At 34.3% G+C, this 24,294-nt stretch overlaps 1 protein-coding gene across 1 annotated transcript in view; it reads left to right on the top strand.

Moving 5' to 3' along the window:
• Nucleotides 1–299: 299 nt before the first annotated feature.
• Wdr11 (WD repeat domain 11) overlaps nucleotides 300–24,294 on the top strand; it is a 53,787-nt gene continuing 29,792 nt past the window's right edge. Inside the window, exons 1-11 of the mRNA XM_010632780.3 lie at nucleotides 300–456; nucleotides 1,478–1,589; nucleotides 7,026–7,179; nucleotides 8,392–8,565; nucleotides 10,755–10,941; nucleotides 13,262–13,427; nucleotides 13,870–13,984; nucleotides 15,288–15,483; nucleotides 15,772–15,875; nucleotides 18,965–19,141; nucleotides 21,605–21,689. Of these exons, the coding sequence (XP_010631082.1) occupies nucleotides 371–456; nucleotides 1,478–1,589; nucleotides 7,026–7,179; nucleotides 8,392–8,565; nucleotides 10,755–10,941; nucleotides 13,262–13,427; nucleotides 13,870–13,984; nucleotides 15,288–15,483; nucleotides 15,772–15,875; nucleotides 18,965–19,141; nucleotides 21,605–21,689 (1,556 nt within the window). The 5' untranslated portion in view covers nucleotides 300–370. The remainder of the gene's footprint in view (nucleotides 457–1,477; nucleotides 1,590–7,025; nucleotides 7,180–8,391; nucleotides 8,566–10,754; nucleotides 10,942–13,261; nucleotides 13,428–13,869; nucleotides 13,985–15,287; nucleotides 15,484–15,771; nucleotides 15,876–18,964; nucleotides 19,142–21,604; nucleotides 21,690–24,294) is intronic.

Here is a 24,294-nt window from a genome sequence, read left to right as displayed (position 1 = left end):
CTGACACTGGTAATTGTCCTAAATAACTAATCAGAAGCAGTGAAGAAAATTGGGACATTTATCCTCTGCTTTTCACAATTTCCAGCAATCTGTTCCTCAACCTGACGAAAAGAGATATGACTGAAGGCAGTACCTCTTCTAGAACCTAGAATTACCTGCCCTGCGGAATTCTGGAGAAGGTGGAACCCACGAGCGGTGGAACCTGCAAGCAACAGAACCTAGGGGCGGGGGAAGTTATGGATGGAGGAACATCGTCTCTGGCGGAACCTGACAGCCGCGCTTATGGGGCTACCCGGACTCTGGAACGGAAGTGCTTTATCCACCGCTTCCTGCTTGCTGGTCTCCACCGAGGGTGGCGGGTGCCCCCGCGATGTTACCGTACACCGTGAACTTCAAGGTGTCTGCGCGCACCCTTACGGGGGCCCTCAGCGGCCACAACAAGGCGGCGGTGGACTGGTGAGGGCTCCAGGCTGGCAGGATCGGCCAGGAGTTTGTGAGGGAAAGGGGAGGGAACAAGAGGTTTCACTCCCTGGTTAGTTTGGCCTTGCGAAGACGGGGTGCCGCCCTCACTCTACCACTATATTTTCTGTTAGAAGAGTCATTTTTGTTGTCGTTATAAAAGAAGCAAATGCCCATGTGGAAAAGTCACCGTGCAAATACTTTAGCCGGCGTTCTCCTGTGCTTCTTTCTTTTTCTTTTTTTTCCTCTACGCCTCATTCCTTTACCATGGCATTCTCTTCTCCAGCCTCCAGGCTTTCTCCGTCCACTCACTAGTCTCTGTCCTCTTTCTCTTTTTCATCCTTTCCCCCTCCTTCTCATATCCCTCTTCTCACTTATTTTCATTCAACAACGTGCCAGACCCTGTTCTAGGGATCTACCTGTTCTTTCACCTTTCCTCGCCTTTATCTTATTCTGGCTCCTGTGGAAGACGTTCCTGTCCACAACAGATCATCCCTATTACTCGTTATCTTCCCACTGTACATAATTATTGAATAAAGTAATAATTAGGCTAATGTAAAACAAAATTCTGAAGCCATGTCGCTGGGAATGTTGCCAGGAAGACTGAAATCTCCTGTCTTGTGTATTTTTTTTTAAGTGGTTTAGAAGAACTAGGCCTTGTCACAAATACTTATCCTAGGCGTATTGTGGATTCTAAGAACTGGGAGCTGAATTAAAAAATAAGACATGGCACATGCCTACAATCAGCATAAGTTATTTTATACATTCTCATAGCTCAACATGTATATTTCTTAGACTTTTTTTTTAACCCCACATTAAAACATTTTCAAGAAGTATTTGTAAGCTTAGCTGTATCTTTTATTTAAATAGACTATTACATATCAGCCTTTGGGTTTAAATAATAACTGTATTAATGGTGTTACGTATGAATCTGATTTATCCTTATTTCAGATTGGCAAGAGAGCACTCGAGACTTGCTTTGTTTTGTGTTTAAGTTTTAACGTTGCTGTTTTCCTAGGGGCTGGCAAGGTTTAATTGCTTATGGATGTCATTCGCTTGTGGTAGTGATTGATTCCAGTACTGCCCAAACTCTTCAGGTTTTAGAAAAGCATAAAGCTGATGTTGTTAAGGTAAGTGCAATCTCATTTTGACCCCAGAACACACCATCTAAAATTGAGTACATCATTAGATTCTCATTAAATCATAGGTATACATGTTGAATAGCTATTTCCCCCATTAAGTTTATTGGTACATTTAAAGCAAACAGTGCAGTTACATTTATCATTGGGGTCTTGTAGCTTTACATGATATGTTTTGGTACTTGTTTCTTCCCCATAACCCTGCCCTCCCTTCACCCCCTTCACCCTTCCCTATTTACAAAGACTTTGTTTCCATTTCTTTTTTTCACATTTTTTCTTTTTCCTTATTTCCTTTCCCTTCCCTTTCCCCTTCCCACTTCCCCTTTAGCCATTTTCTTCCTATTTCACACTCTCAATTATACCATTGGAACCTTATTTACACATTTTTGAATAGCTTTTAAGTATAGTAACCTATTTGGGCTTCCTAGCATTTCCATGTATGTGACTTAGTGTCAGTTTAGGATGAGTTATTAAATGCTAGTCCTAGGTCATGTTAAAGCTGTGGAAAAACATGCCGATTCTGCCATTTTTTGGACCACTCAGTCTTTCATTATTTTTGAGCACTTAGCATATACTGTACTAAGGATATAAAGATGAAAGCCCTTGGGCGATTCATTGTCTCCTATGGTGGATTTATAGTATGGTATGATTTATTCAACGTGGTGTAGGAAAAAAGGAGCTACATGTCCTCTAGTTTTAGAGGGGAGGGACACAGAAATCTTTCCATTTAGGAACTAGTAAATAGCCAAATGAAAAATCAGGGAAAATTTTTGCAGAGAAAATGAAGAATTTACACAGATCTAAGAAGTAAAGTAAAAGATGGCTAAGAAATGGCACTTGTAAAACTGATGAAAGAGGAGGCAGCCCAAGAGATACTGTTATCTTGAGAATTTTATAAGACTAGTGGGAAGTTTAGCTGTTTACATAGAAGATTGATGTAATTGTATTTGTATTTTTAAAAACCTCTTGACAGCAGTAGAGTATCCTTTGGAGAAAGGCAGGACTAGAAGCAGTGAATCATTTAGGAGACTTTTGAAGTAATTTTAGCAGGAAATTCTAAGGTTTTAAGATAAGGCTGAGGCATAAAGGAATCATATTTAGGAGCCGTGTAAGAGGTACACCAAGGGCCTTCATGTGATCAATATAAAGGGGAGTCAGAGAATAGAAGGACTCTGAAGTTTCTGTTTGAGTAACCAAATAACGGTATTTGCAATTATGATGAATACATATGAAGGCAGGGAGTTTAAATTCTCAACATGCAAAGTTTGAGATGCTTATATATTTTATTATAATGCTCTGACATTTAACAGAGAGGTCAGGATTGGAGATAGACATTTGGAATTTTTTTTAATAATAGCTTTATTAAAATAGACCATATATATAATTCACCCCTTTAAAGCACACAGTTCTTTGAATTTTAATAGCCATCACTAATCAGTCTCATCACCTTCAAAAGATAGCCTGTACCCAGTAGCAGTCACCTTCCATTTCCCCATTCCCTTCACCTGGCAACGATAAATCTCCTTTCCGTCTCTAGATTTGCCTGTTCTGGAAATTTCATGTAAATGTAATCATATAATAAATATCTGGCTTTTTTGTGCTTAGTAAAATGTTTACTGATGTTGGGGCGTTTATTGAGGCTCTTACATTTTTATTGCTCAATAATATCCCACTGTAAGGATTTATCATTGACTTTATTGATGAAAATTTGGGTATCTCCTGGTTTGGGCTGTTATGAATAATGCTGTTCTGTATAAGTTTTTATATGAGCTCATGTTTTTATTTCTCTTGGATATATAGCTAAGAGTGAAATTACTGAGTCATGGTAACTGTTTAACTTTTTGAGGAACTACCAGACTGTGTTCCAAGTTGTACTTTCTCGTTAGCAGTGTATGAGGATCCATTTTCTGCAAATCATCACCAACACTCATTGTTCTCTATCCTTTGATTGTAACCATACTAGTGGGTGTGAAGTGATTTCTCCTTGTGGTTTTGATTTGCATTTCCCTGATGACTAATGTTGTGGAACATCTTGTGAAAAAGCCCCATTCAGATCCTTTGCTAATTTAAAAATTGTGTTGTTTGCCTTTTAGTGAGTTGTAAGGTTTCTTTCTGTATTATGAATACTATCCTCTATCAGACCTATACTTTGCAAATATTTTCTCAATCTGTGGGTTTTCTGAAAACTGTCTTGAAGGTATCCTTTGAAGAAGTTAATAATCTTGATGCGATGCAATTTAAAGCCCCATTCAGATCCTTTGCTAATTTAAAAATTGTGTTGTTTGCCTTTTAGTGAGTTGTAAGGTTTCTTTCTGTATTATGAATACTATCCTCTATCAGACCTATACTTTGCAAATATTTTCTCAATCTGTGGGTTTTCTGAAAACTGTCTTGAAGGTATCCTTTGAAGAAGTTAATAATCTTGATGCGATGCAATTTATTTTTTCTTAATAATTTTACTGTTTTGCTCTTTCATATGCATCTTTGATCCATTCTGAATTAATTTTTATGTATGGTAAGAGGTGGGAAAAATACAATTGATTTTTGTATTTGTATATTCACCTGTATCCTGTGATCTTGCTAAACTCACTTATTAAGCTAGTAATTTGGGGGTGAATTTTTATGCATAAATAATCCTGTCACCTGAAAATTATTATAGTTTGATTTTTTTTATTGATAATTGATATTTCAGTTTTTTGTTTTTATTTTCTGGCATTGGTCAGAACCTGTGTTGTAATGGATGGGAGTGATGATAGGATACTCTTCATTTTGTTCTTAAATGTTTAGGGAGAAACATTCATTCTTTCCTAATGAAGTCCAATGTAAGACAATGTAGTTTTTTATTTATGAACATATATATTTACTTTCTTTGTCTCTTTTTTTTCCACCATGGCATTTCTGGAACTTTGGCTTCTTTGTGTAAAGTTTCAGATTGGGATTATACTTTCTTTTCCTGAGGATTTACTGTAAGGTCTTTTTAGTTTTTTGAGACAGGCTCTCACTCTATAATTCAGGGTAGCCTTGAACTTACTTTGTAGCCCAGGCTGGCCTCCATGGTGATCTGCCTACTTCATCCTCCTAAGTGCTGGGATTACCAGCATGCACCACCAGGCCCTGCTACTATAAGGTCTTGAAGTGCATATCTTGGTTGATTTTTCTCACCTTCATTTGTCTGAGAAAGTATTTTACTTTTGTTTTTGAAAGATATTCTCATATCTTTTGGTTTCTTTGTATGCAATTTTTTTTTCTTTCTTTGAGTACCTTCAAGATTTTCTCATCTTCGGTTTTCAGCAGCTTGATTGTGATGTGGAGATGACTTTTTTACCTTATATATACTCTTCTGGTAGTTTATGTAAATGGAATTAACACACACACACATACACACAGATGCGTACACCATTTCTTGTCATTTAAGGCAGGTGTAGTCTATAAATTCACTGTAAATACTGGATCAGTGACTATGGAAAAATTGTTTCCTCCTAGCATTTAGGTTCCTGTGAGCCTCTGGTCACAGCATTTTCTTCAACTGATCAACATATAACTTTGTTTTATATGTGTTTCTGTTTAAAGTCTATCTAATATATATTGTTGGTTCATTAACATTCAGTTCATGGCCAACAGCAAATCTCCTAGCTAAACGTTCACGCAAATTTTCTCTGTAAGGCATATTAAGTTTTTTACAGGAACAGTAGGCAACACTGGGCTTTTGGCCATTTCAAACATTGAAGTCACCAACAAAAAGCACAAAAACGCAAAAAACACCATATGAAATAGATGTGAAATGGACACTTGTGTGCACTATGAGAGCTGAAATAAGAATATCTCATTTGCCCTTAGTTGGATGTCTCAAGTTTTTTACCTCTCTGCTTTACTGGCAATGCACTGCAAATACTTTTGGAGATTACAAGTAAATATTAGTGAGTAGGAAAACTCATATTTGCAGAATCTGCAAATAATGAGAATTTACTATATAGTGTACATACACATAACCATCCACACATTAAAGTATATACATATGTGAATGCATACATACAGATACATATTCTCACATTTATTAAAATGATTTTTTTCCTGAGGAGAGTATTAAGGTAAAAACCTTAAGAGTTAGTAACATTGATGTTGGGGAAATTTTTGTTTGCATTTTTTTTCATAAATACTGTTAGTGTATTTTCCATGTGGCATTGTAGATGAGCATGCTTATATATATGTACATGTTGGCATGTATATGTGTGTTTAAAGATTTTGTGGTATTTATTAAACCAACTAAACACATCTTTGAGCATTATACTAGGCTGGGATTAAAAACATGAACAAAGCCAATGTGATCTATCCTATAGAACTGACCATCCATGGTTGATGATAAATTAAAAAAACAGTAAAATAATTACACCCTATATAATAAATGCTTTAAAGAAAATAAACAGGATGCTGAGATAGAAGAAGGGTAAGGAGTGTGTGACTTATGTCTTACTCCAAGTATTCATTGGTCAAAAATTACATCAGATCAGGCTTCGGGTTTAGCTCAGTGGTGCTGCTGCCTGCCTCACAAGCGCAGGGTTCTGAGTTCAATCCCCAGTACCAAAAAAATTCTAAATGTTGTTGGAGACATGAAGACATGAAGCATACTTTTTTAAGGGGAGGAAAAAATTATTATCATTATTATTTTTTTATTTTTTTTTAATTTTTTTTATTTTTTGGTACCGGGGATTGAATTCCGGTCCTGTGCTTGCGAGGCAGGCGCCGGAACAACTGAGCCAAATCCCCGGCCGTGGAAAAAATTATTTTAATGAAAGAGGCACAGCTTGAGTTTTTTATTTGCTTGTTTTCCTGTGCATGTGTGTGTGTGTGTGTGTGTGTGTGTGTGTCTAAGTTATCTCCTTTTAATTATGAGGATAAAATAGAGAAAAATATTCTCCTTAGCAATTTTATGATTTTAAATATTTTGTCACAATTACATTTAGGAAAACTACATTTTAAGATATTGTGGAGTTTTTTGTTTTTTAGTTTTTTTAAACCAAATTTTGTTATTTTTTACCAAAAGGTTGGCTTTTTTTTTTAAACCTGAATTTCCCAAAATATTAAGATTATACATCAATATTCACATTTTAAAGGCAGGGGCATTGTGGTATTTTCAAAAATATTTTAAATGCAATATTTTTATTTTTTGGTTTTTTTTTTGGTACCGGAGATTGAACTCAGGTCTTTGCGCTTGCAAGGCAGGCCACCAAACCGCTGAGCTAAATCCCCAGCCCTGCAATATTTTTAATACTTTAATAAAACATTTAATTTCAAAATGAGTTTCCATTTTATTCATGCCAAAAGTTCAATAATATAAATGTAATGTGGGATCTAGTTGATGTTTTGTGATAATGATCTTAGTTTTATCCAGTGCAAGTATTTACTTGATCTAATTTTTTTTAATACTAGGTTAAATGGGCAAGGGAAAATTATCACCACAACATTGGCTCACCATATTGCTTGCGCTTAGCTTCTGCTGATGTCAGTGGGAAGATCATCGTTTGGGATGTGGCAGCAGGAGTTGCTCAGTGTGAGATCCAAGAGCATGCCAAGCCTATCCAGGGTGAGGAAAGTGTGTTCTGCTAGGGCTTCTATTGATATACTTACTCTGGGAGTGACTCCCTCCCCATTGATTTAATTTCACCATTTCCAATGTAACTGTTAAATGTTTATAATCTAAATCTAGCTTTCTTTTTCTTATCTGTACACTTCTGGGTATATTTCCTGAAATTGTGCTTTGGTAAATCATTAGCTTCAGTATCAGTCTTAGTCAAGCCTGCTGAGAAAATTAAGCCACTACAAACAGTCTGAAAGTCTAAGCTGTGGTATGGCAAAAATTTTTTGAAATGCTATTGTGAATTGGTTATCAGTGCTTGCTTTACATTAATAGAAATGAACAAAAACTTTATTCTCATTTTCCTATAGATTAATCATTTCTATTCTTTAGACACCAGTCTTTGAGACGCTCTCTTGACTAATTGAATTTTTACATGACAATTTAAAAAGTATTTATTTGAGTACTTACTATATGCTAGGTACTAAGCTATATCTTAATTTGATTTATTATTTTGAAAAAATCATGAAAGATTGAATTGTTTTATTATGTAATTCCACAAAATGTGGGAGTGTGACATCTTGGTCATGGCTAAGAGAGTCTTATATACTGATTTTTTTTTTTTTTGGTACCGGGGATTGAACTCGGGTCCTTGCGCTTACAAGGCAGGCCACCAAACCGCTGAGCTAAATCCCCGTTACATACTGATTTATAGTGGGTTTTTTTTTTTTTTTTCATTCGTTTTTCTCTCTGTGCTGAGAAGCAACCCAGGGCCTTGGGCATGCTTGGTATGGGCTCTACCACTGAACCATACTTCCAGCCCCTGACTTTTAAGTTGCCTTTTGTTTTCTTTAGTTATATTTTAGATTACTTGAGATTTTAACCAAAGAATTCACTTAAAACGTGTTTTTGATTTTATTTATATTTTTATTTTGAGATGGGGTTCTCACTAAATTGCCTAGACTGGCTTCACACTCCCAGTCTTCCTGCCTTTCCCTCAGAAGTAGCAGAGATGACAGACATGCCACTGAACCCAGCACAGATAACTTATTTTGATATAAAATTATTTTCCTCTTTAATCTTGAAAAAAGCACATACATCACATGGGAGAAGTTAATATTTTAAAGATTATATTTAAATAAAATACCAAGTACCAATCAAAAGTGCGCCAGATGTTTTGAAGTAGGTGTTTTCTGAGTTTCCTTTACCTGGCCTTTACAGATGTTCAGTGGTTGTGGAATCAAGATGCTTCCCGAGATTTACTGCTTGCCATCCACCCACCAAATTACATTGTGCTCTGGAACGCAGATACTGGCACCAAACTGTGGAAAAAAAGCTATGCAGATAACATTCTTTCATTTTCTTTTGACCCTTTTGATCCCTCACACTTAACGTGTAAGTAATGATTGCTTTTGGAAAATGAGTTAAATGTACTAGTAATAATGCTCTATAGATACAGTACACACATCTGTAATGTAATTGGAAAAGTACATCTTGCCCATGTATCTTCAGGTCCCAAATTCTATATCTTAACCACATATTGTTTGCACATATCTTCATAGACTGGAATTTGAGCCCAATAAACTTTGCTTTAATTATGTTGAATTTGTGAATAGTATTGGTACAGCTGAGGATAGAAAGTTACTGTGATATTCAAATTCGGGCTTAATTAAATTTTATTTTCTATGAACATTAAAAGAACTTGAATCAACAGTTTCAATTAGTCTGTGATCAAATTAAGTTCTTGCTTTTTAGAAAATCATCCTAATTAAGGCCACTCACTTTGAATAAGCCCATGGGGATTTTTTTTTTTTCTTGTAGATATGTTTTTTGCCAGTGTTTGATATTTTTTGATGTTTTATTGATTAGATGGTCTAAAACTGAGGATTTTTTTTTTTTTAGACAGATATTTTTGTGGCTCATTTAGAAAATATTCTGTCTTCAGTTACCTGGCAGATATTTAAGTTATTACTCCTATTTTGGGAGCTGAGACAAAGATTTCTGCCTTCAAAGAGTTAACATTCTAGTGAGAGGAAATCAGATTATCAACTATGAGCTTAATTAATATGTCTGATATGTGAGGAGGTATGACAAATGATATAGAAAATAAAATAACATAAAGAGGATAGAAAGGAATTAGGGATCACATGGTCAAGTTGTATTAGAGTGGTTAAAGTTGGCTGTATTTAGATCAGAAACTTGAAGGAGGTGGGGGAATTAGCTGTGGTCAATTGTGGTCATTAGCTGGTTTTTACTTTTATTTTAGTTAAAATTCTAGTTTTTATCCATCAACACTTATTGAATGTTTGCGTGTGTGTGTGTGTGTGTTGAAGAAGACGAAAAATACAAGTAGAAGTTAAAATGGGAAACATGATTACCAAAATGACTGCATACAGTTGTGTGTTTGGGCCTTTGTGTGTATTTGTTTATGTGAGTTTGTGCACACATGTACTTGCTTACTCATCAGCTTACTGACATGAGTGCACTGCAGTGGGAGCACAGAGGAAATCTGGCTCAGAGCAGTCATGGTGGGGAAACATCGCAAAAGAAGGGAAGTCTGCCAGGAGGGACCTTGAAGGATGAGTCCTGAGACCTGAAAAGGAAACAAGGCTTTAGGCGAGCTTGATTATGTCAACTCTACATTTCTGTGACTGAAAACACTGTATATTTCAAAGTATCTGTTTAAAAAAGGCCCTAGCCTTTTTACTCAGAATGAGCTCAGGTTGTCATAATCTTGAATGCTGCTTTGATCTCTGTGCCTACAGCAGCCTCACTAAGTGCTGGGACTCAGGGCTGATGAGGTTTTACTGCCTTGTATCCCAGTAGCAAGTCAGCCTGGTGTTGAGGGAGGTTAATTTTTCAGTTATTAAAAGACATAATATTATACTGCTAAATATGATGCTAGAGTATATTTATTTAATGGATGCTTAATAAGCCTTTATTGATAATCTCTTTCAATATAATGGGAAAAAAATACTCTTCATCCTAAGGTTCAGTCTGATGCTTGAGAATGAAAAGAAAATATATTTAGACTGAGTATGATAATCGTGAAATATTTTAGTGTCCTCAAATCGAATATTTGAACTTTTAATTGTGATATGCAGAACCTCTTACATAAAAAATATTTTTTCTTTCTCTATGAATCTTATATTCTGAAAAGTGTATTTTGAAATTATGAGATATAATGAGATAAGATTTTGTTTTGTACCGGGAATTGAACTCAGGTCCTTGTGCTTATTAGGCAGGCAGCAGAACCACTGAGATAAACCCCTGGCCATAAGGTTTTTAATGAAAATCTCTGCATGGACTTTACTGGCAGAACAAACATTTATTCTTCTGCTCATAACCTTCTAGTGTCATTTTAATATGATTATAATTTAGAATTTTGAACTTAGAAACCTTTGAATTCTAATGGACTACTTGTTTCTCTTCAACTTGGAGAGTATTCTCATCATATTCTGACTGTGTATCATGGCCATTTCTGTATTGTTAAAATTATCATTATCTTGTTCTCAAATTGTATTGGAATAAAACTGTGCTAACTTGATTAAATTTTAATCAGAGTTTTACTTCTCTCAATATAGTGCTCACCAGTGAGGGCATTGTATTCATCTCAGACTTCTCTCCATCTAAGCCACCCTCAGGCCCTGGGAAAAAAGTGTATATCTCCAGTCCACATTCCAGCCCAGCTCATAACAAGCTGGCTGCAGCCACAGGAGCCAAGAAAGCTCTTAATAAAGTAAAAATTTTAATCACGCAAGAGAAACCTAGGTAAGTTAACAAGTGTAAGACTAACAACATTCATCTATTCCATATGAAATCATCATTTTTGGAGTTGTTCCAAGATAAATCTCATCTTATTTCCAATTTTAAATTTATTAGAGGAAATATATTCTTTTATCTTCTGTTTTAGGATGAGATTCATTCTCTTAACATAGTCCCTTTCCTTCCACTGTCTGATTACAGGTGTGCACCACCATGCCCGGCTCAATACTTTGTAACCACTCATTTAGAAAATGCGAGCTGTTATTATTTAAGGAATTGCAACTAAATGAAATTTCAAGTAACTAATTTATGCTTCAGAAATAGATTTCTAGCTGGATGTGGTGGCACAAGCCTGTAATCCTAGCACTCAGGAGTCTGAGGCAGGAGGATTGCTGTGAGTTTGAGACCAGCCTGGGCTACATAGTGAGTTCCAGGTCAGTCTCAACTACATAGTGAGACCCTGTCTCAAAAACAAACAAACCAAAAAAAAGAAATAGATTTCTGTCTTAATCCTACTGCTACCATATTTTTACTGCTTGGGCTTTTTTTCTTTTTTCTTTCTTTTTTTTTTTTTTTTTACATTTACAATAGCTTTTATCTTTAACATGCTCAGATTATTCTAATTAGACTTTTATGGATAATTGTTTAACATATTATATTTTTAAAACATAAGTTATATTACAAATATGTTCTAAATTTGTGGATAAGTATTTCCATATATGAAGTCCTAGGCTGGTTAAATGTACTAATTTCCCACTCTGCTGAGATGATTTATGATTGGTTCTTAAGTATCTTTCTAGACTTTCTGTATTTTGTGCATTCCCTATCATAAATAATCACTTGGCAGGAGGAATAGTTTTAAAGTTTATGACTGTTGTTTTATGTTGTGTGAGTTATATATGTATCTTGAATTATATGTGCATTATTTATCCCTTCAAATAGAATTGGTCTAGGTACTTTCATTATCCATTAAATCATGTACTCTTATGTCAGCCCTGGGTAGTAGTATCTTCTCCCCACTAAAACTTCTTGTTTTTTAGACAAGGTCTCATATAGTTCAGGCTGAGCTTGAACTCACTGTGTAGCCCAGGCTGGCCTCAAACTTGTGGCAGTCTTCCTACCTCAACCTCCCAAGTATTGGGATTATAGGCATGTGCCACCATGCCCAGTATCTTTCCCATTTTATAGATCAGGAAACCTTAGTTCTATATTGTTTTAAATTCACTACTCAAGCTTAGTGAACTAGGAAATGGCAGTCAGAATTTTAATGCAGTACAAATCCTGTTTTTCTAAACTATTTTAAATATCAAAACTTTTTAATACAACTATTATGTAAAAATAAAATAGGGTTGGGTTGGGGATTTAGTTCAGCAGCGTGACTCTTTCTTGGCAGGCAGAAGGCCTTGAGTTTGATTCCCTGTAACAACAACAACAAAAATAGTGCTTTACTATGTCTGTTAATATTGAAATATATTTTATATAAAAGATTGCAATGAAGCAGTTGCACTGATCACAAGTTTCTAAAATGAATTTTTGTTTCTAATATTTTTTACAATCCTTATTTCTTCTGTTTTAATTATACAAAAGGAACTGATATTATATAAATGAATGCAGTACCCTAGTTTGTTTGTGGAGAGATTTAAAACAACTTAAAAGTGAGTGAGGTAGCTTGATGATGTAGCTTGGTAGTACAGTTCTTACCTTGCATGTGTATTAGGCCTTGAGTTCCATCTCCTGCACTGCCGGAAGAAAAAAGTGAAGGGTCAGGAAGGTGACTTTCTATTGGTCATAAAGATCCAGTCATTCAATAAGTTCAGTAATTCTGGTCCAGTGGTTCTAGCTTCCCTAAATGTTTATGTTTTAATCCTGAGCCTTAATTTCAGCATTCTAGACTTTTGTTTGTAAAATAAAAATCAAAACTATCTTACAGGGCCAGAGATTTAGCTCAGCAGTTTGGTGGCCTGCCTTGCAAGCGCAAGGACCCGAGTTCAATCCCCGGTACCAAAAAAACCCAAAACAAAACAAAAAAAAACTATCTTACAAATGTTATTATAGTATTGTCACTTATCATGTTTCACAGTAAATATATCAGAAGTTTGGAAACAATGGTATCTACTCAGTATTGTCATGATTTGGATTCTGGTACTTAGTAGAAATCCAAGTTTTAAATGCTAACCCATCTTGTTCATTTCAGGAAATAGTCATACATTCTCACTGACAGCTATTATGTGGAGAGTACAAAATTAAATCCTTTATTAAGTCTGTCTGATGTAAATTAAATCTTAATACTGTTATTGATACCATTTTATCTTGATACTTTTTTCAGTGCAGAATTTATAACTCTCAATGATTGCCTCCAGTTGGCATACCTGCCTTCGAAAAGGAATCACATGTTGTTGCTCTATCCTCGAGAGATTTTAATTCTTGACCTTGAGGTGAATCAAACAGTGGGTGTAATTGCAATAGAACGAACAGGAGTTCCATTTCTGCAGGTATCTACAGTTTATAAATTACATCTCTGAAAGTTATAATGAATTTGGTTTAGAGAAAAACTAATCTTGCAAAAATGATTAGCTCTACTTTTTTAGTTTATTGAAAGAATAATGGTGATATTTTGTATTTCTTATTTTTCTGCACTTTTAATTGGTTTGGTTTGTCCTACAGATTATTCTAATTGATCCTGAGATGTTTACTAACCTATTTAAGTCACATGCATAAAGATAGTTTTTTTTTTTTTTTTTTTTTTTTTTTATATTTTTAGAATTACTAGTGGATTTTAAAAATGTTCATTTTGTTTTAAAGCTTGGGGGATTATGTGTATATTTTCATTTGTTTCTTTTTTTGCCTGTATTTTCTAAATACAAGGTTGAGTTTCACAGTATATACTTCAATACCTATTGTGTTTTTAAAAGTAAATATATCATCTATTTAAAGGTAATACCCTGCTTTCAGCGTGATGGCTTATTTTGCCTACATGAAAATGGTTGCATAACCCTCCGTGTTCGAAGATCTTATAATACTATTGTTACCGCTTCAAATGATGAGCCAGGTAAGTTTAGATCATACAGTGATGTTAATTATATTTTTCTTCAGAATTATTTTATAAAGCTTCTTGTGGCAAATGCCAGCCAAAGCAATTCTTGTCTTAAAGTTACAACATGAGGTATAAGCCCAGTACAAACAACTTGTGAGCCATAGCTGGGTTCTAGAGCTTGGTCCCTCTAGTTGTTGGCAGCTCATGTGGTTACATTATCTTTGAGGTTGCAGGACTGGAGTCCTGTTTCCCTGCTATAACTCAGGTCTAGTCTTATAACATGACGGCTCACTTCTTCCAGACTTAAAGGAGACTCTCAGACAGTTAACATGTTATATAAAGAATGATGGGAAAATATAGTGAACGTTTAAATTTAAAAAATTATTACAGTAAAAGACACATTGCCCTCCCTCAAAATACTCCTCTTTTCTTTTAACACATTTATCCCACCATTCTTGCTGCTTTCTGAAGCAGTTGGACATCCTTTTTGATGAATGTCTTTAGTTGTGCTGTCAGGCTGTCTTGATGTCCTGAATCGATTCAGAACATTTACCTTTCATAGTCATTTTGACTCAGGAAGAGCCAGAAGTTGCATGGTGCCAGTTCCAGTAAATAAGGCGGATGAGAACGCACCATAATGTTTTATGAGCCCGCCTTTAATGTTACAGCAGTGTACCATCTATGTATACAACATAGAGACTGATATTTTGTAATTTGTTCTTGACTGTGTCCATGGACAAAGTAGATGTTGTCTTTTATAAATTTTTTTTTCCAATCCAAGTCCAAACTTGTGTACCTTTAATATTATACCCCCTTTACTTTTCTGCTTTAGGGGGGTCCCTTGTAAATGTTAGTAAGTCTCCAGGGAATTGAACTGTCCGATGAACCTTATTTTTAGAGACTAGAAATGATGTTTTTGTGAAATGATGTACTATTTAAACGGAAAGCAATTTTCACATCTTTCATAAAGAATAGGTATTTTCAGATTACTGTAGACCATTGGTAGTCTGCACTACACCTTTACGGTAGTGGTGTACTATTTATTTCTTAACCATGTATCACTGGTGATCTTTTTTCAAAGCATTTTATTTTAAAAATATTTAAAAATAGGATATCTTCATTGTATTTATTTTAGAGATTAAAGTTGTATGCAGTCATGAGGTGAATTATTTTTGTATTCTGAAGAAATTAGTAGTAATTGTAAAAAGTGAAGTTATTAAGTTTTCACTATTAAAGGAATACTTTCCTTTTACTTGAGGTTTTATTTATGTTCAACAAATAATAGTGATTTTGATACTTAAAAAATTTTTCTGTTAAGATCCAGATCCTGTTCAGGAGCTTACCTATGATTTACGAAGCCAGTGTGATGCAATCAGGGTGACAAAAACTGTCCGTCCCTTCAGTATGGTGTGCTGTCCTGTCAATGAGAATGCAGCTGCTCTCATAGTGAGTGATGGCAGGGTCATGATATGGGAACTCAAATCTGCTGTGTGCAGTAGAAACTCGAGAAACAGGTAAATGACCAATGGGATTGTATTTTTGTTTTCTGTAACCTTTTTTTTTAAAAAAAAACAAAAAAAACAAAATCATATAAAAATAGGACCATTTTTCTATAAAAATATTTTAAGTAGATAATTAAGGATTTAGATTATTAATAATGATGTAAACCTACCAGAGCTGTTTGACCTATGACAAAGATTAATAAAAGTAGAATACCATGACTTGGAATTAATAATTTGAGTTCTTCATATGGAATGTTGCTTTTAAATATGTGAAACTATCTAATTATTATGTCTTCACAGTAGTTCTGGTGTGTCACCTTTGTATTCACCAGTGTCTTTCTGTGGAATTCCTGTAGGAGTACTACAAAACAAACTTCCAGATCTTTCCCTAGATAATATGATTGGTAAGGTGTTTTTTCTTCTTTTTTCTCTCATTTTCATGTTGCATATTCTTTCTGAAAGGAAAAATTAATAGAGTTACTGATTTGCAGTTATGATAAATTCAAAGTTCATAGTTGAGAAAGTAAAATGGAGAATTATTCTTTCTTAGAGCAGAAAGGTATGAAAGATTTAATTATGAAAGTGCCTAAAGTAGCATAGGTAGCCATTATGGTTGTTGGGATTAGAAAATGTTTATTCGTGAAAAACTGATTGAAACATGATATCCAGGCATCTGGATTCTGGATTTAGAAGTCTTGTTGAGCGGCGCCCACCTCCTCTGGACCTACAAGCTCACCGGCCCCTTGGCTAGGAGTTAAATGCATGGCTTCTCTCTCTCTTCCTTTCTGATGCTTCTTATTCAAAATTTAACTCGTGTTGCTTCCTATAATCTCTTCAGCCTGATTTCAGTGTAGTCCCAAAGAGTTATCAGCTGTTTTGTAATTGTGTAGCTTTTTTAACTTTTTTCTTTCCTCCAGCAAACTATATATTCTACAAAGGTGGGATGGTGTTTGATTCAATTTTGTACCCTCAAGCACTCTGCACAGAGCCTTATGTAGTCTAGATGTGTAGTTAATATTAGCTGGAAGAATAAAATAGTTGAGAAATATAAGAAAAATTATTTTAACTTTGTGGTATGAACTTTTAAAATTTCTTGACTGGGGATTCTTTCAGCAAATATTTATTTGCAGTTAGAATATTCAGTTATTTAATTATTATGGACCTATATATATTGAAGAATGAAGATTTGTGACTCCAGATATGCAAGTTGAATCTTTAAGACTTTGTAAATATGTTAAATAATTTTAACATCAAATTCTTTTGAACTTGTATGGTTTATAAAGAATGTTTTGTATTGTTTATTCTTCCATAGTGTGATTGAGAATGAATATTCTTGAGTGGGTCTTTTGTTTAAATGCTATAAGGTAATATACTAAATACAGACGGTGTTCCTTTAATTGTATTAATGAAATGACATTGAGTACTCAATTCTGCCTTAACTGCTATCATAAGTGTCCTGCATAATGTCTCACTGCAACCCTGTAGACAATATTATCTCCATTTAATATACGTGAGAACTGTGACCTAGAGAGATTAAGAAACTTGTCCCAAACCATGCCCCAGTAGTAGATGGAAGAACCAGATGGGATCCCAGTCCTCATTCTTCTGGGGCAAGCTCTGTGACATGGTCTCCAGTTTTGGCTGCACCACTGTCACTCTCCGGACCTTGATTTTTCTCATGATTCACACCAGCTATAGAATGCTTTGCTTAATGATACCAACCTTTATGTTTAAAATTTTTTCTGTCTACCTAAATCCATATGAGGAAATTTGGACATTTAATAGTTTTGCAGAATTCATTTTATCAGTAACACAATTTTCTGAGTTAATTGACCTTGTCTGTTTTTAATATAAAATATTAAAGTGAAAAGAATTATAAATACACATGAACAGAGCTAATCAGTAATCATAAGCCTGTAGGAGTTTGAAGTTTTATGCTATTTAAGTATCTAAGTGATATAAATTACAATATTTAAGAAACAAAATGATACAGATTGTATAGCAGTTCTTGACAAAGCAGCTGATTTAAAAGTGTTAAACAAATAAAGCTTTGTCACTTGAAAACACTTTAATTAAAACTTTTAATTAAATTTTTAATTTGAAATTCACTGTGTACTTAGTGATAATTGAAAGCAATTCAGTTAAATACAGAGGCTGATTTATATTCATTGGATAAAGGCAGTTGCTTATTAGGGCCTAATCTGCCCTGCCTTGTGAATTACCTGTTAAGGAAAACACTAAAAATGTAGCCATTCCCAGGAGTCAGCTCTCAGCTAGTAGTGTTGGTATACATCGTGCCTACCTGTTGGACTTCCCTTTCCTTAACATCCCATCTGTTGTTACTAAAGTAAGTGGATATCAATTGTATTGCCAGTCTAAGGAATCATTTTATTTGGGTTAAGTTGATTGCTTCTTTTTCTATTTATTTTAAAGATTTTAAAATAATATTATTACTAGAAGGCCTTATAGCCTCAAAGGATTATATTAATAGTTCCAGCACCTAGTCACCTTTCCCAACATAAACATGTTTGTGTATGTTTGTCTATTATATTCACACATGTTCTTTATTATGTATTTTTGGCAAGTTAATCCCAATATTTGATAGTAATTTATAGAAAAAAGTATATACATTTTTAGATGAACAGTCTTTACTGTACTCGTTATATTCACATTTTCTTAGAATGGTTTTTATTGGAATCATATTTTTTATTTTTTATTATTTATTTATTTTTTGTTTGTTTGTTTGTTTTTTGAGACTGACCTGGAACTCACAATGTAGCCCAGATTGGTCTCAAACTCGCAGCGATCCTCCTACCTCAGCCTCCTGAGAGCTGGGATTATAGGCATGTGCCACCACACCTGGCTTCCTGGAATCATCTTTTTAGTTTGAGGCTTTATAATCTAAGTACAAACAATTTTTCTGAAAATTATATGATTTAACTCATTACTGACATTTAATATATGGTATTATTAACAATTGTATATATTACATATTTATGTTATATTTAATTATGAACGTATGCTTTATAACTTCATTGGCACATTAAAACTTCATATTAGGTATCATAAATGAATTTTTACATTCACTTTAGAGGGCCTCAGATTAAAAATAGCCCTTTAGAAAGGTAGCGAGATCGGAATATTTTGTACCACCACCCTCCACAGAAAGTTTTCTCTAACCCAGGTTCTCTTGATGTGTTCTGAATTCTGTTTAGGACCCTTATACCAGCTACTTTAGCTGAAACTGTTTCTTAGAAGACCTAGCTTCTGAATTCTGGATAGCAGCACTGTGTAATAATATATCCTTTAAGTGTAAACTGATGTGAGTTAAGTTCCTCTGCCAAGGGCAGAGCCTTAGTGTCCCTGCTAGCTGTTGCCTCTAGAGTGCTACATCACATCTGTGCTTCCAGAACTGAAGAGTCTCCACTAAAAAGTTTCTTTAATTTTTGAGGTCAGCATTATAATTCATATATCTGTTTTTTATACAAATTAGGGCAAAGCGCAATTGCTGGGGAAGAACATCCCAAAGGCTCTATTCTTCAGGAAGTGCACCTGAAATTCCTGCTAACGGGACTACTTTCAGGACTGCCCTCCCCACAGTTCACCATCCGTATGTGCCCACCTCTGACTACAAAAAACATCAAGACGTATCAGCCACTGCTTGCTGTCGGTGAGCACTGGACCTGCTGTTTTGTAAAACTGATAAGATGTTTGGTTTTCACATTTCTAGAAAATCTTTTATTCTCTGTAAGGATGCTTTAAAAGATAAACAGGCTGAGTGAAGTTGTCTAAATACTCATCTTAAAGCATCTTCCTTCCTACCCCTTCCCTCCTTTCCCCTCCCCCCCTTTCCTTTTACTCTAGTTGCCTTATTTTTAATCTCACTACGGCTCATCTGCCTGAGACTGTACCATCAAGTCTCTGACAGTATCAGTACCTCTCTGAAACATTAAGGGATAGTCCCTGTATGATGATGAATCCAGGACTCCTTGTCTGTTTATAGATCAGCCCAATGCTTATTATTTTGTACTGAGTCTTTGTTAAGTAATAATGTAGCCAGAGTTATATGGTAATTTAATGATAGGAGTCATCTTCATTGGCTAGGAATTGTATATTAATCATTGTTTAAAGAGACTGATTTCCATAATCTCACATTTGCTGGCTTGAAACTACAAGTTTTACGTTATAGATAGAAAAATATGTCTGGGCTTCAGCTTGCTGTCACATTCATTTCATAACAGGATGAACCTAATTTCTTTTACAGAGGAAAAAAAAACTAGTTTTTACATATGTAAAGTTAAAATACATTTCTCCAAAAATTAAAAAAAAATTTTTTTTCTTAAATTTTAAACAATTAACATTTTATATTATGAGACTATTGGTTGGCTTCTTTCTTCCCAAGTCTTATAAGATGTGACTTGTGATGCTTTTTCTTCTTTTTTAATGAAAACCTTGCCATTTGTTTTGTGGCCAACGTGTCTTATGTAGCTTAATAGCTGACTTGGAATACTAATGGCTCCTTTGGGTATTTTCTTTTGTTTTTCTGTGGCTATCTTCTGAAAGTTATTTGAATTTGAATATTGAATAATTTATGGGTACATGTGTCCAGATTTATATAAATGCAGAAAGTATTTAATTTTTGCTTTAGAAACCATTCATATTTGACATTTTATAGAGATTTTAACTATCACTAGGACTCATCAATGTTTATTACATGTACATGTATGTGTAGTGTCAGTGTACCTGATTTGTCAATTGGAATTTTATCGATTTTTTGGAAAATTATTTTTGTTACAGCTATATAAGAACTATGTCAAATAGTTCTGAGAGTTCCATTGTTGAATATGTTGTACTATACTAGTGTAAGGTGAATTCATCATTTATTAAACTTAGTATAACAAAGTAAAAACAAAAAATGTAAAATGCCTACAGTGTTGCACTGTCACTAGGAACGATAAGCAGAGTTCACCTATGGAATAACTTCTAGCGGTGCCTTGGAGAGTTAGATCATAGGTGCAGCATCATCAAAATTTACAAAATGTAGATGTCATTTGACTATTAGGAAGTTTGATAGTTTTGCTTTTCTTTTTTTGGTACAGGGGATCAAACTTGGGACCTTGTGCTTGCAAGGCTGGTGGAACCACTGAGCTAAATCCCTGGACCTATTAGAAAGTTTGATAATTGAAAAATTTCAGTATTCAGTATTGTGTACTGAAAGTTATTATTATGAAATAACTGATAAATATAGGTAATAGTCTGGTACTTTTTTCTAGAATAGTTATATAGATGATTTCTAGAGCTTTATTCAGCAAATAAATTGGAATTTGCTTCCATTCAATTGCTTTGTTAGATACATTAATTCTTTAATATACATTAAGAAAATGATTGTTCAATTATACTTTTCATGTTTCTTGCTTAATTTATAAAAACACTAGAGAAAACTTGTTCAAGAATGTCCATGTCTTCTACTGTTTGAGACCACAGAAAGCTTTGGGAGCCATGATAACAAATACTTAATACTAGTTAACCCAATACTTACTTTCTGTGAAATGCTGTGCTTTACATATATTTTCTCATTTAATTGTTGATAAGGAGATTTTCTTTTATTCTTGTCTAAGAGGGAAAAACAAAGAATATAGAGTCAGACCTTGAACTCAGGCTTTAACTACAAAAACATATTTAACCACCACCCCTTATTTTATCAGAACTTGTTTAATATGAGACAAAACAAAAATAATAAATTTGTAAAAAGAAAACAAAAAATCTGGTTAATGAGCTTTACTAGTTTATTTTTTATGAGGACCAGCAATAATAAACATTCTCCCATAAACATAACTCCCATGTATAGAAAAGCTTAAGGAAGTGCTACTTGAAATAGTTATGTGTACTGATTTAGTCTTTTTAAATCTTGTTGTGGAATTTATCCCTAGAGTTGGTAAAAGTTCAGTGTACATGTGATTAGGCCCATTTTTGATAGGAAAGAGGTCAGAGACACGTGTTTTGCAAGCACAAGTTGGGTCACTGTCATAGAAGATAAATGTTGTGAAATGATTAAAATTTTGAGAAGAGACTTGTTGGAAAGAATTGGAATTATCACTAAATGAGTACTCTTCTGTTAACATCATTTTGGTAGGTACAGGTAATGGTTCTGTCCTGGTATATCACCTCACCAGTGGCCTGCTACACAAGGAGTTAAGTATCCACTCATGCGAAGTCAAGTGAGTATGCCCTTGTGACTCTGAGATTTAAAATGTAGGTAATATCAGGAAAAATTCCTCATGGACTGCTGCATCAAATACTTTATAATGCTATCTACAGCAGTGATTATTTGAAAAGTTTGAATAATAAATATTCATGTCTAGCTAATAGCTGTGTTAATCAAGAAGAGTACTAATTGCTTGCTTTGTAAACCACATAAGAAATGAAATCTTTCATTGCTGCACGTTATTTATTTCTCCTGAGGTCCAAGTTACGTTCTCATCCAAAATCACTGTGTCACCTTGTTCAGGACTTATTTTCCAGTTTGATGAAGATTGATGATTAGGATTGCTAATGACAAACTTGAAGAAAGTAATTTTAATTATTAACTAACCTTACTGTTTTGTATGAACACCATCAGAAAAGGCGCAAAATTATATAGCATTTATTCTTTAATTCTGAGTGATCTGGGTATGAATGCTGCATTTATATGTGAGAGAAGCCTAAATTGACAGAAGAATACCTCTTATTTCTGCTTTACAATGTATACATATCTGCTCCATAACATTATTCTGCTGAATGCAAGGCTGTTTTCCTCTTTTGCCCTATCAGTGATAGGCTATAGTTACATACAATATAATATCAGTTTCCGGTATTGTTCAGTTATCTTTAAAGGAAAATATAAGAAAGGCCACTTTCTGTCTTCTGTACATTACATTATCATAGGTCTCGGGTACATCAAGATTCTTAGGGAATGGTGGAGGGGGCTATGGGAGGGCAGGGGTATGGGGAAAATATAAGAACCAAGATACATCATGTAAAAGTACAAAATCCCAATGATGAATGTAACTGTACTGTATATTTAAAAAGTACTAATAAACTCAATGAGAAAGAAAAAAGATTCTTAGTGAACCTTTAGTGAATACACTACTCTGAGTAAATGCATTTTCTGGATGTAGAAGTGTTAGCCCTTTGAATATCACAACTTTTGTATTATAAATCTCTGAAAGGCTTACAATGTTTTATTTTTTCAAGTGAATTGTTTTGTAATGTTTGTGCCTGTTTATTGCCATCTTATGCTGTACCTCTCCAGTATCTTCACAAATACATTTATATAGAGTAAAAAAGCATTACATTTTAAAGGTACAGCAACAAAGATCTCTCTTTAGCTTCATCTAGGCTGTTATCTTCTTTCTCCTTTAAAACAGAATCTGCAGTTTTCCACTCTGGTACGTACTTACTCCAGTAGTTGTTGCTGCCACTGTTCATATCTTCTCTCTCCCTTTCTTTCCTGTCTGCATTTCTGTCCTTGATATTTCCTTCAATCTTGCCATTCCTATGTGGTGTTTCCTTTCATGGCTGACAACAACTGGTGGAAGCTTTTCACCTAACCAGTATTGTCCCAAGGATTATGTTAATACTTTGCATGTATCACTTCATTGAATCCCCATTATACTGCTAATGGGTAGCCAGTATTATATTTCTAATTGTTAGAGGAAGAAACTGAGAATTAGAGTAATCTGTGGAAGAAGTACATGGAATTCATTGTAAACCTTTCAGGCTTCAGAGCTTGAGCTCTTACAGATTTCCTACTAAAATTGTGCAAGATTTCCTACTAAAAATGTCCATAGATCCATAGGAATCATGGTGACAGTAAAAATAAAAATGGTACCTGAGCCAAGAGTCATGCTAAGAATTTGACATGTGCTTCTGGAAAATCAAGCACATTGTCCTTTTGTTTTTGAATACTGAAACCTTCAATAGCTAGTTTATCAGCAAGGTATTAGTGTTCAGTAAGATTTGCTAACCTGGATTAGTCGGGTTGTAGATGTCACTGCTGTATTTATGGTTGAGTAACACTACAGTTTTTAATAACAAGTGAATTGGATACCTAGCACTCTAAGGAATGTGCTACTCACACAGATTAGCATTGTGAATGATCATACACAAGTGCTCCATTTTGCATATGAATTTTCATTTTTTAATTCCCATTTTGAAGATAGCTCATTTTATATTCAGAGATGCTACTCAGGAGGATGCTAAAATCCTGCTGTCTTTGTGTTTCAATTAATGCAGTTCTAGTACTACAATTAAAAGCCATTATGAAGATTTCACAGATGTGTTATAAAAAATTCAGAACTGATTAGCAATAAACCAAACACATTCTAGACTTTTATATGCAAATTAAAGCTAACTTTTAGAAAGCTATTGTTTTCCCTTGTACACGAATCTTGTGCATATATGTATGAGGCCAGGGACTATTTAACTACAGATAGGGTTTTGTGTGTGTATGTGTGTGTGTTTTAAAAACCATGTCGTTTTATTTAGTGATACAAATATCTATTGAGTATCTTCTGAACAAAGACTTCGATGCTTATAGTTTAGTGGATGGTACCTAGAAGTAAACAAAGTGGAGTGGTACATGTTAATATTCATAGATTATTAGTTTATGTCTTTTTCTATAGGCCAAATTTAAAATAATATAGGCTGGTACTATTTTGGATGTCGAAAATTATTAATAGTATTTTCTATAGCTATTAGACCATTGTTTGACCCAGTATTTCTTTGATTAGATTATTTGTAGAAAGCAAAATGATCTCTGTTTTGTCTGTTTATAAATTTGCA

Source organism: Fukomys damarensis, unplaced genomic scaffold, assembly GCF_012274545.1.
Source record: "Fukomys damarensis isolate Sample0158 unplaced genomic scaffold, DMR_v1.0_HiC HiC_scaffold_8, whole genome shotgun sequence".
NCBI lineage: Eukaryota > Metazoa > Chordata > Mammalia > Rodentia > Bathyergidae > Fukomys > Fukomys damarensis.
Note: the sequence above shows the minus strand (reverse complement) of the source record. Positions and strands in the feature narration are given on the sequence as shown.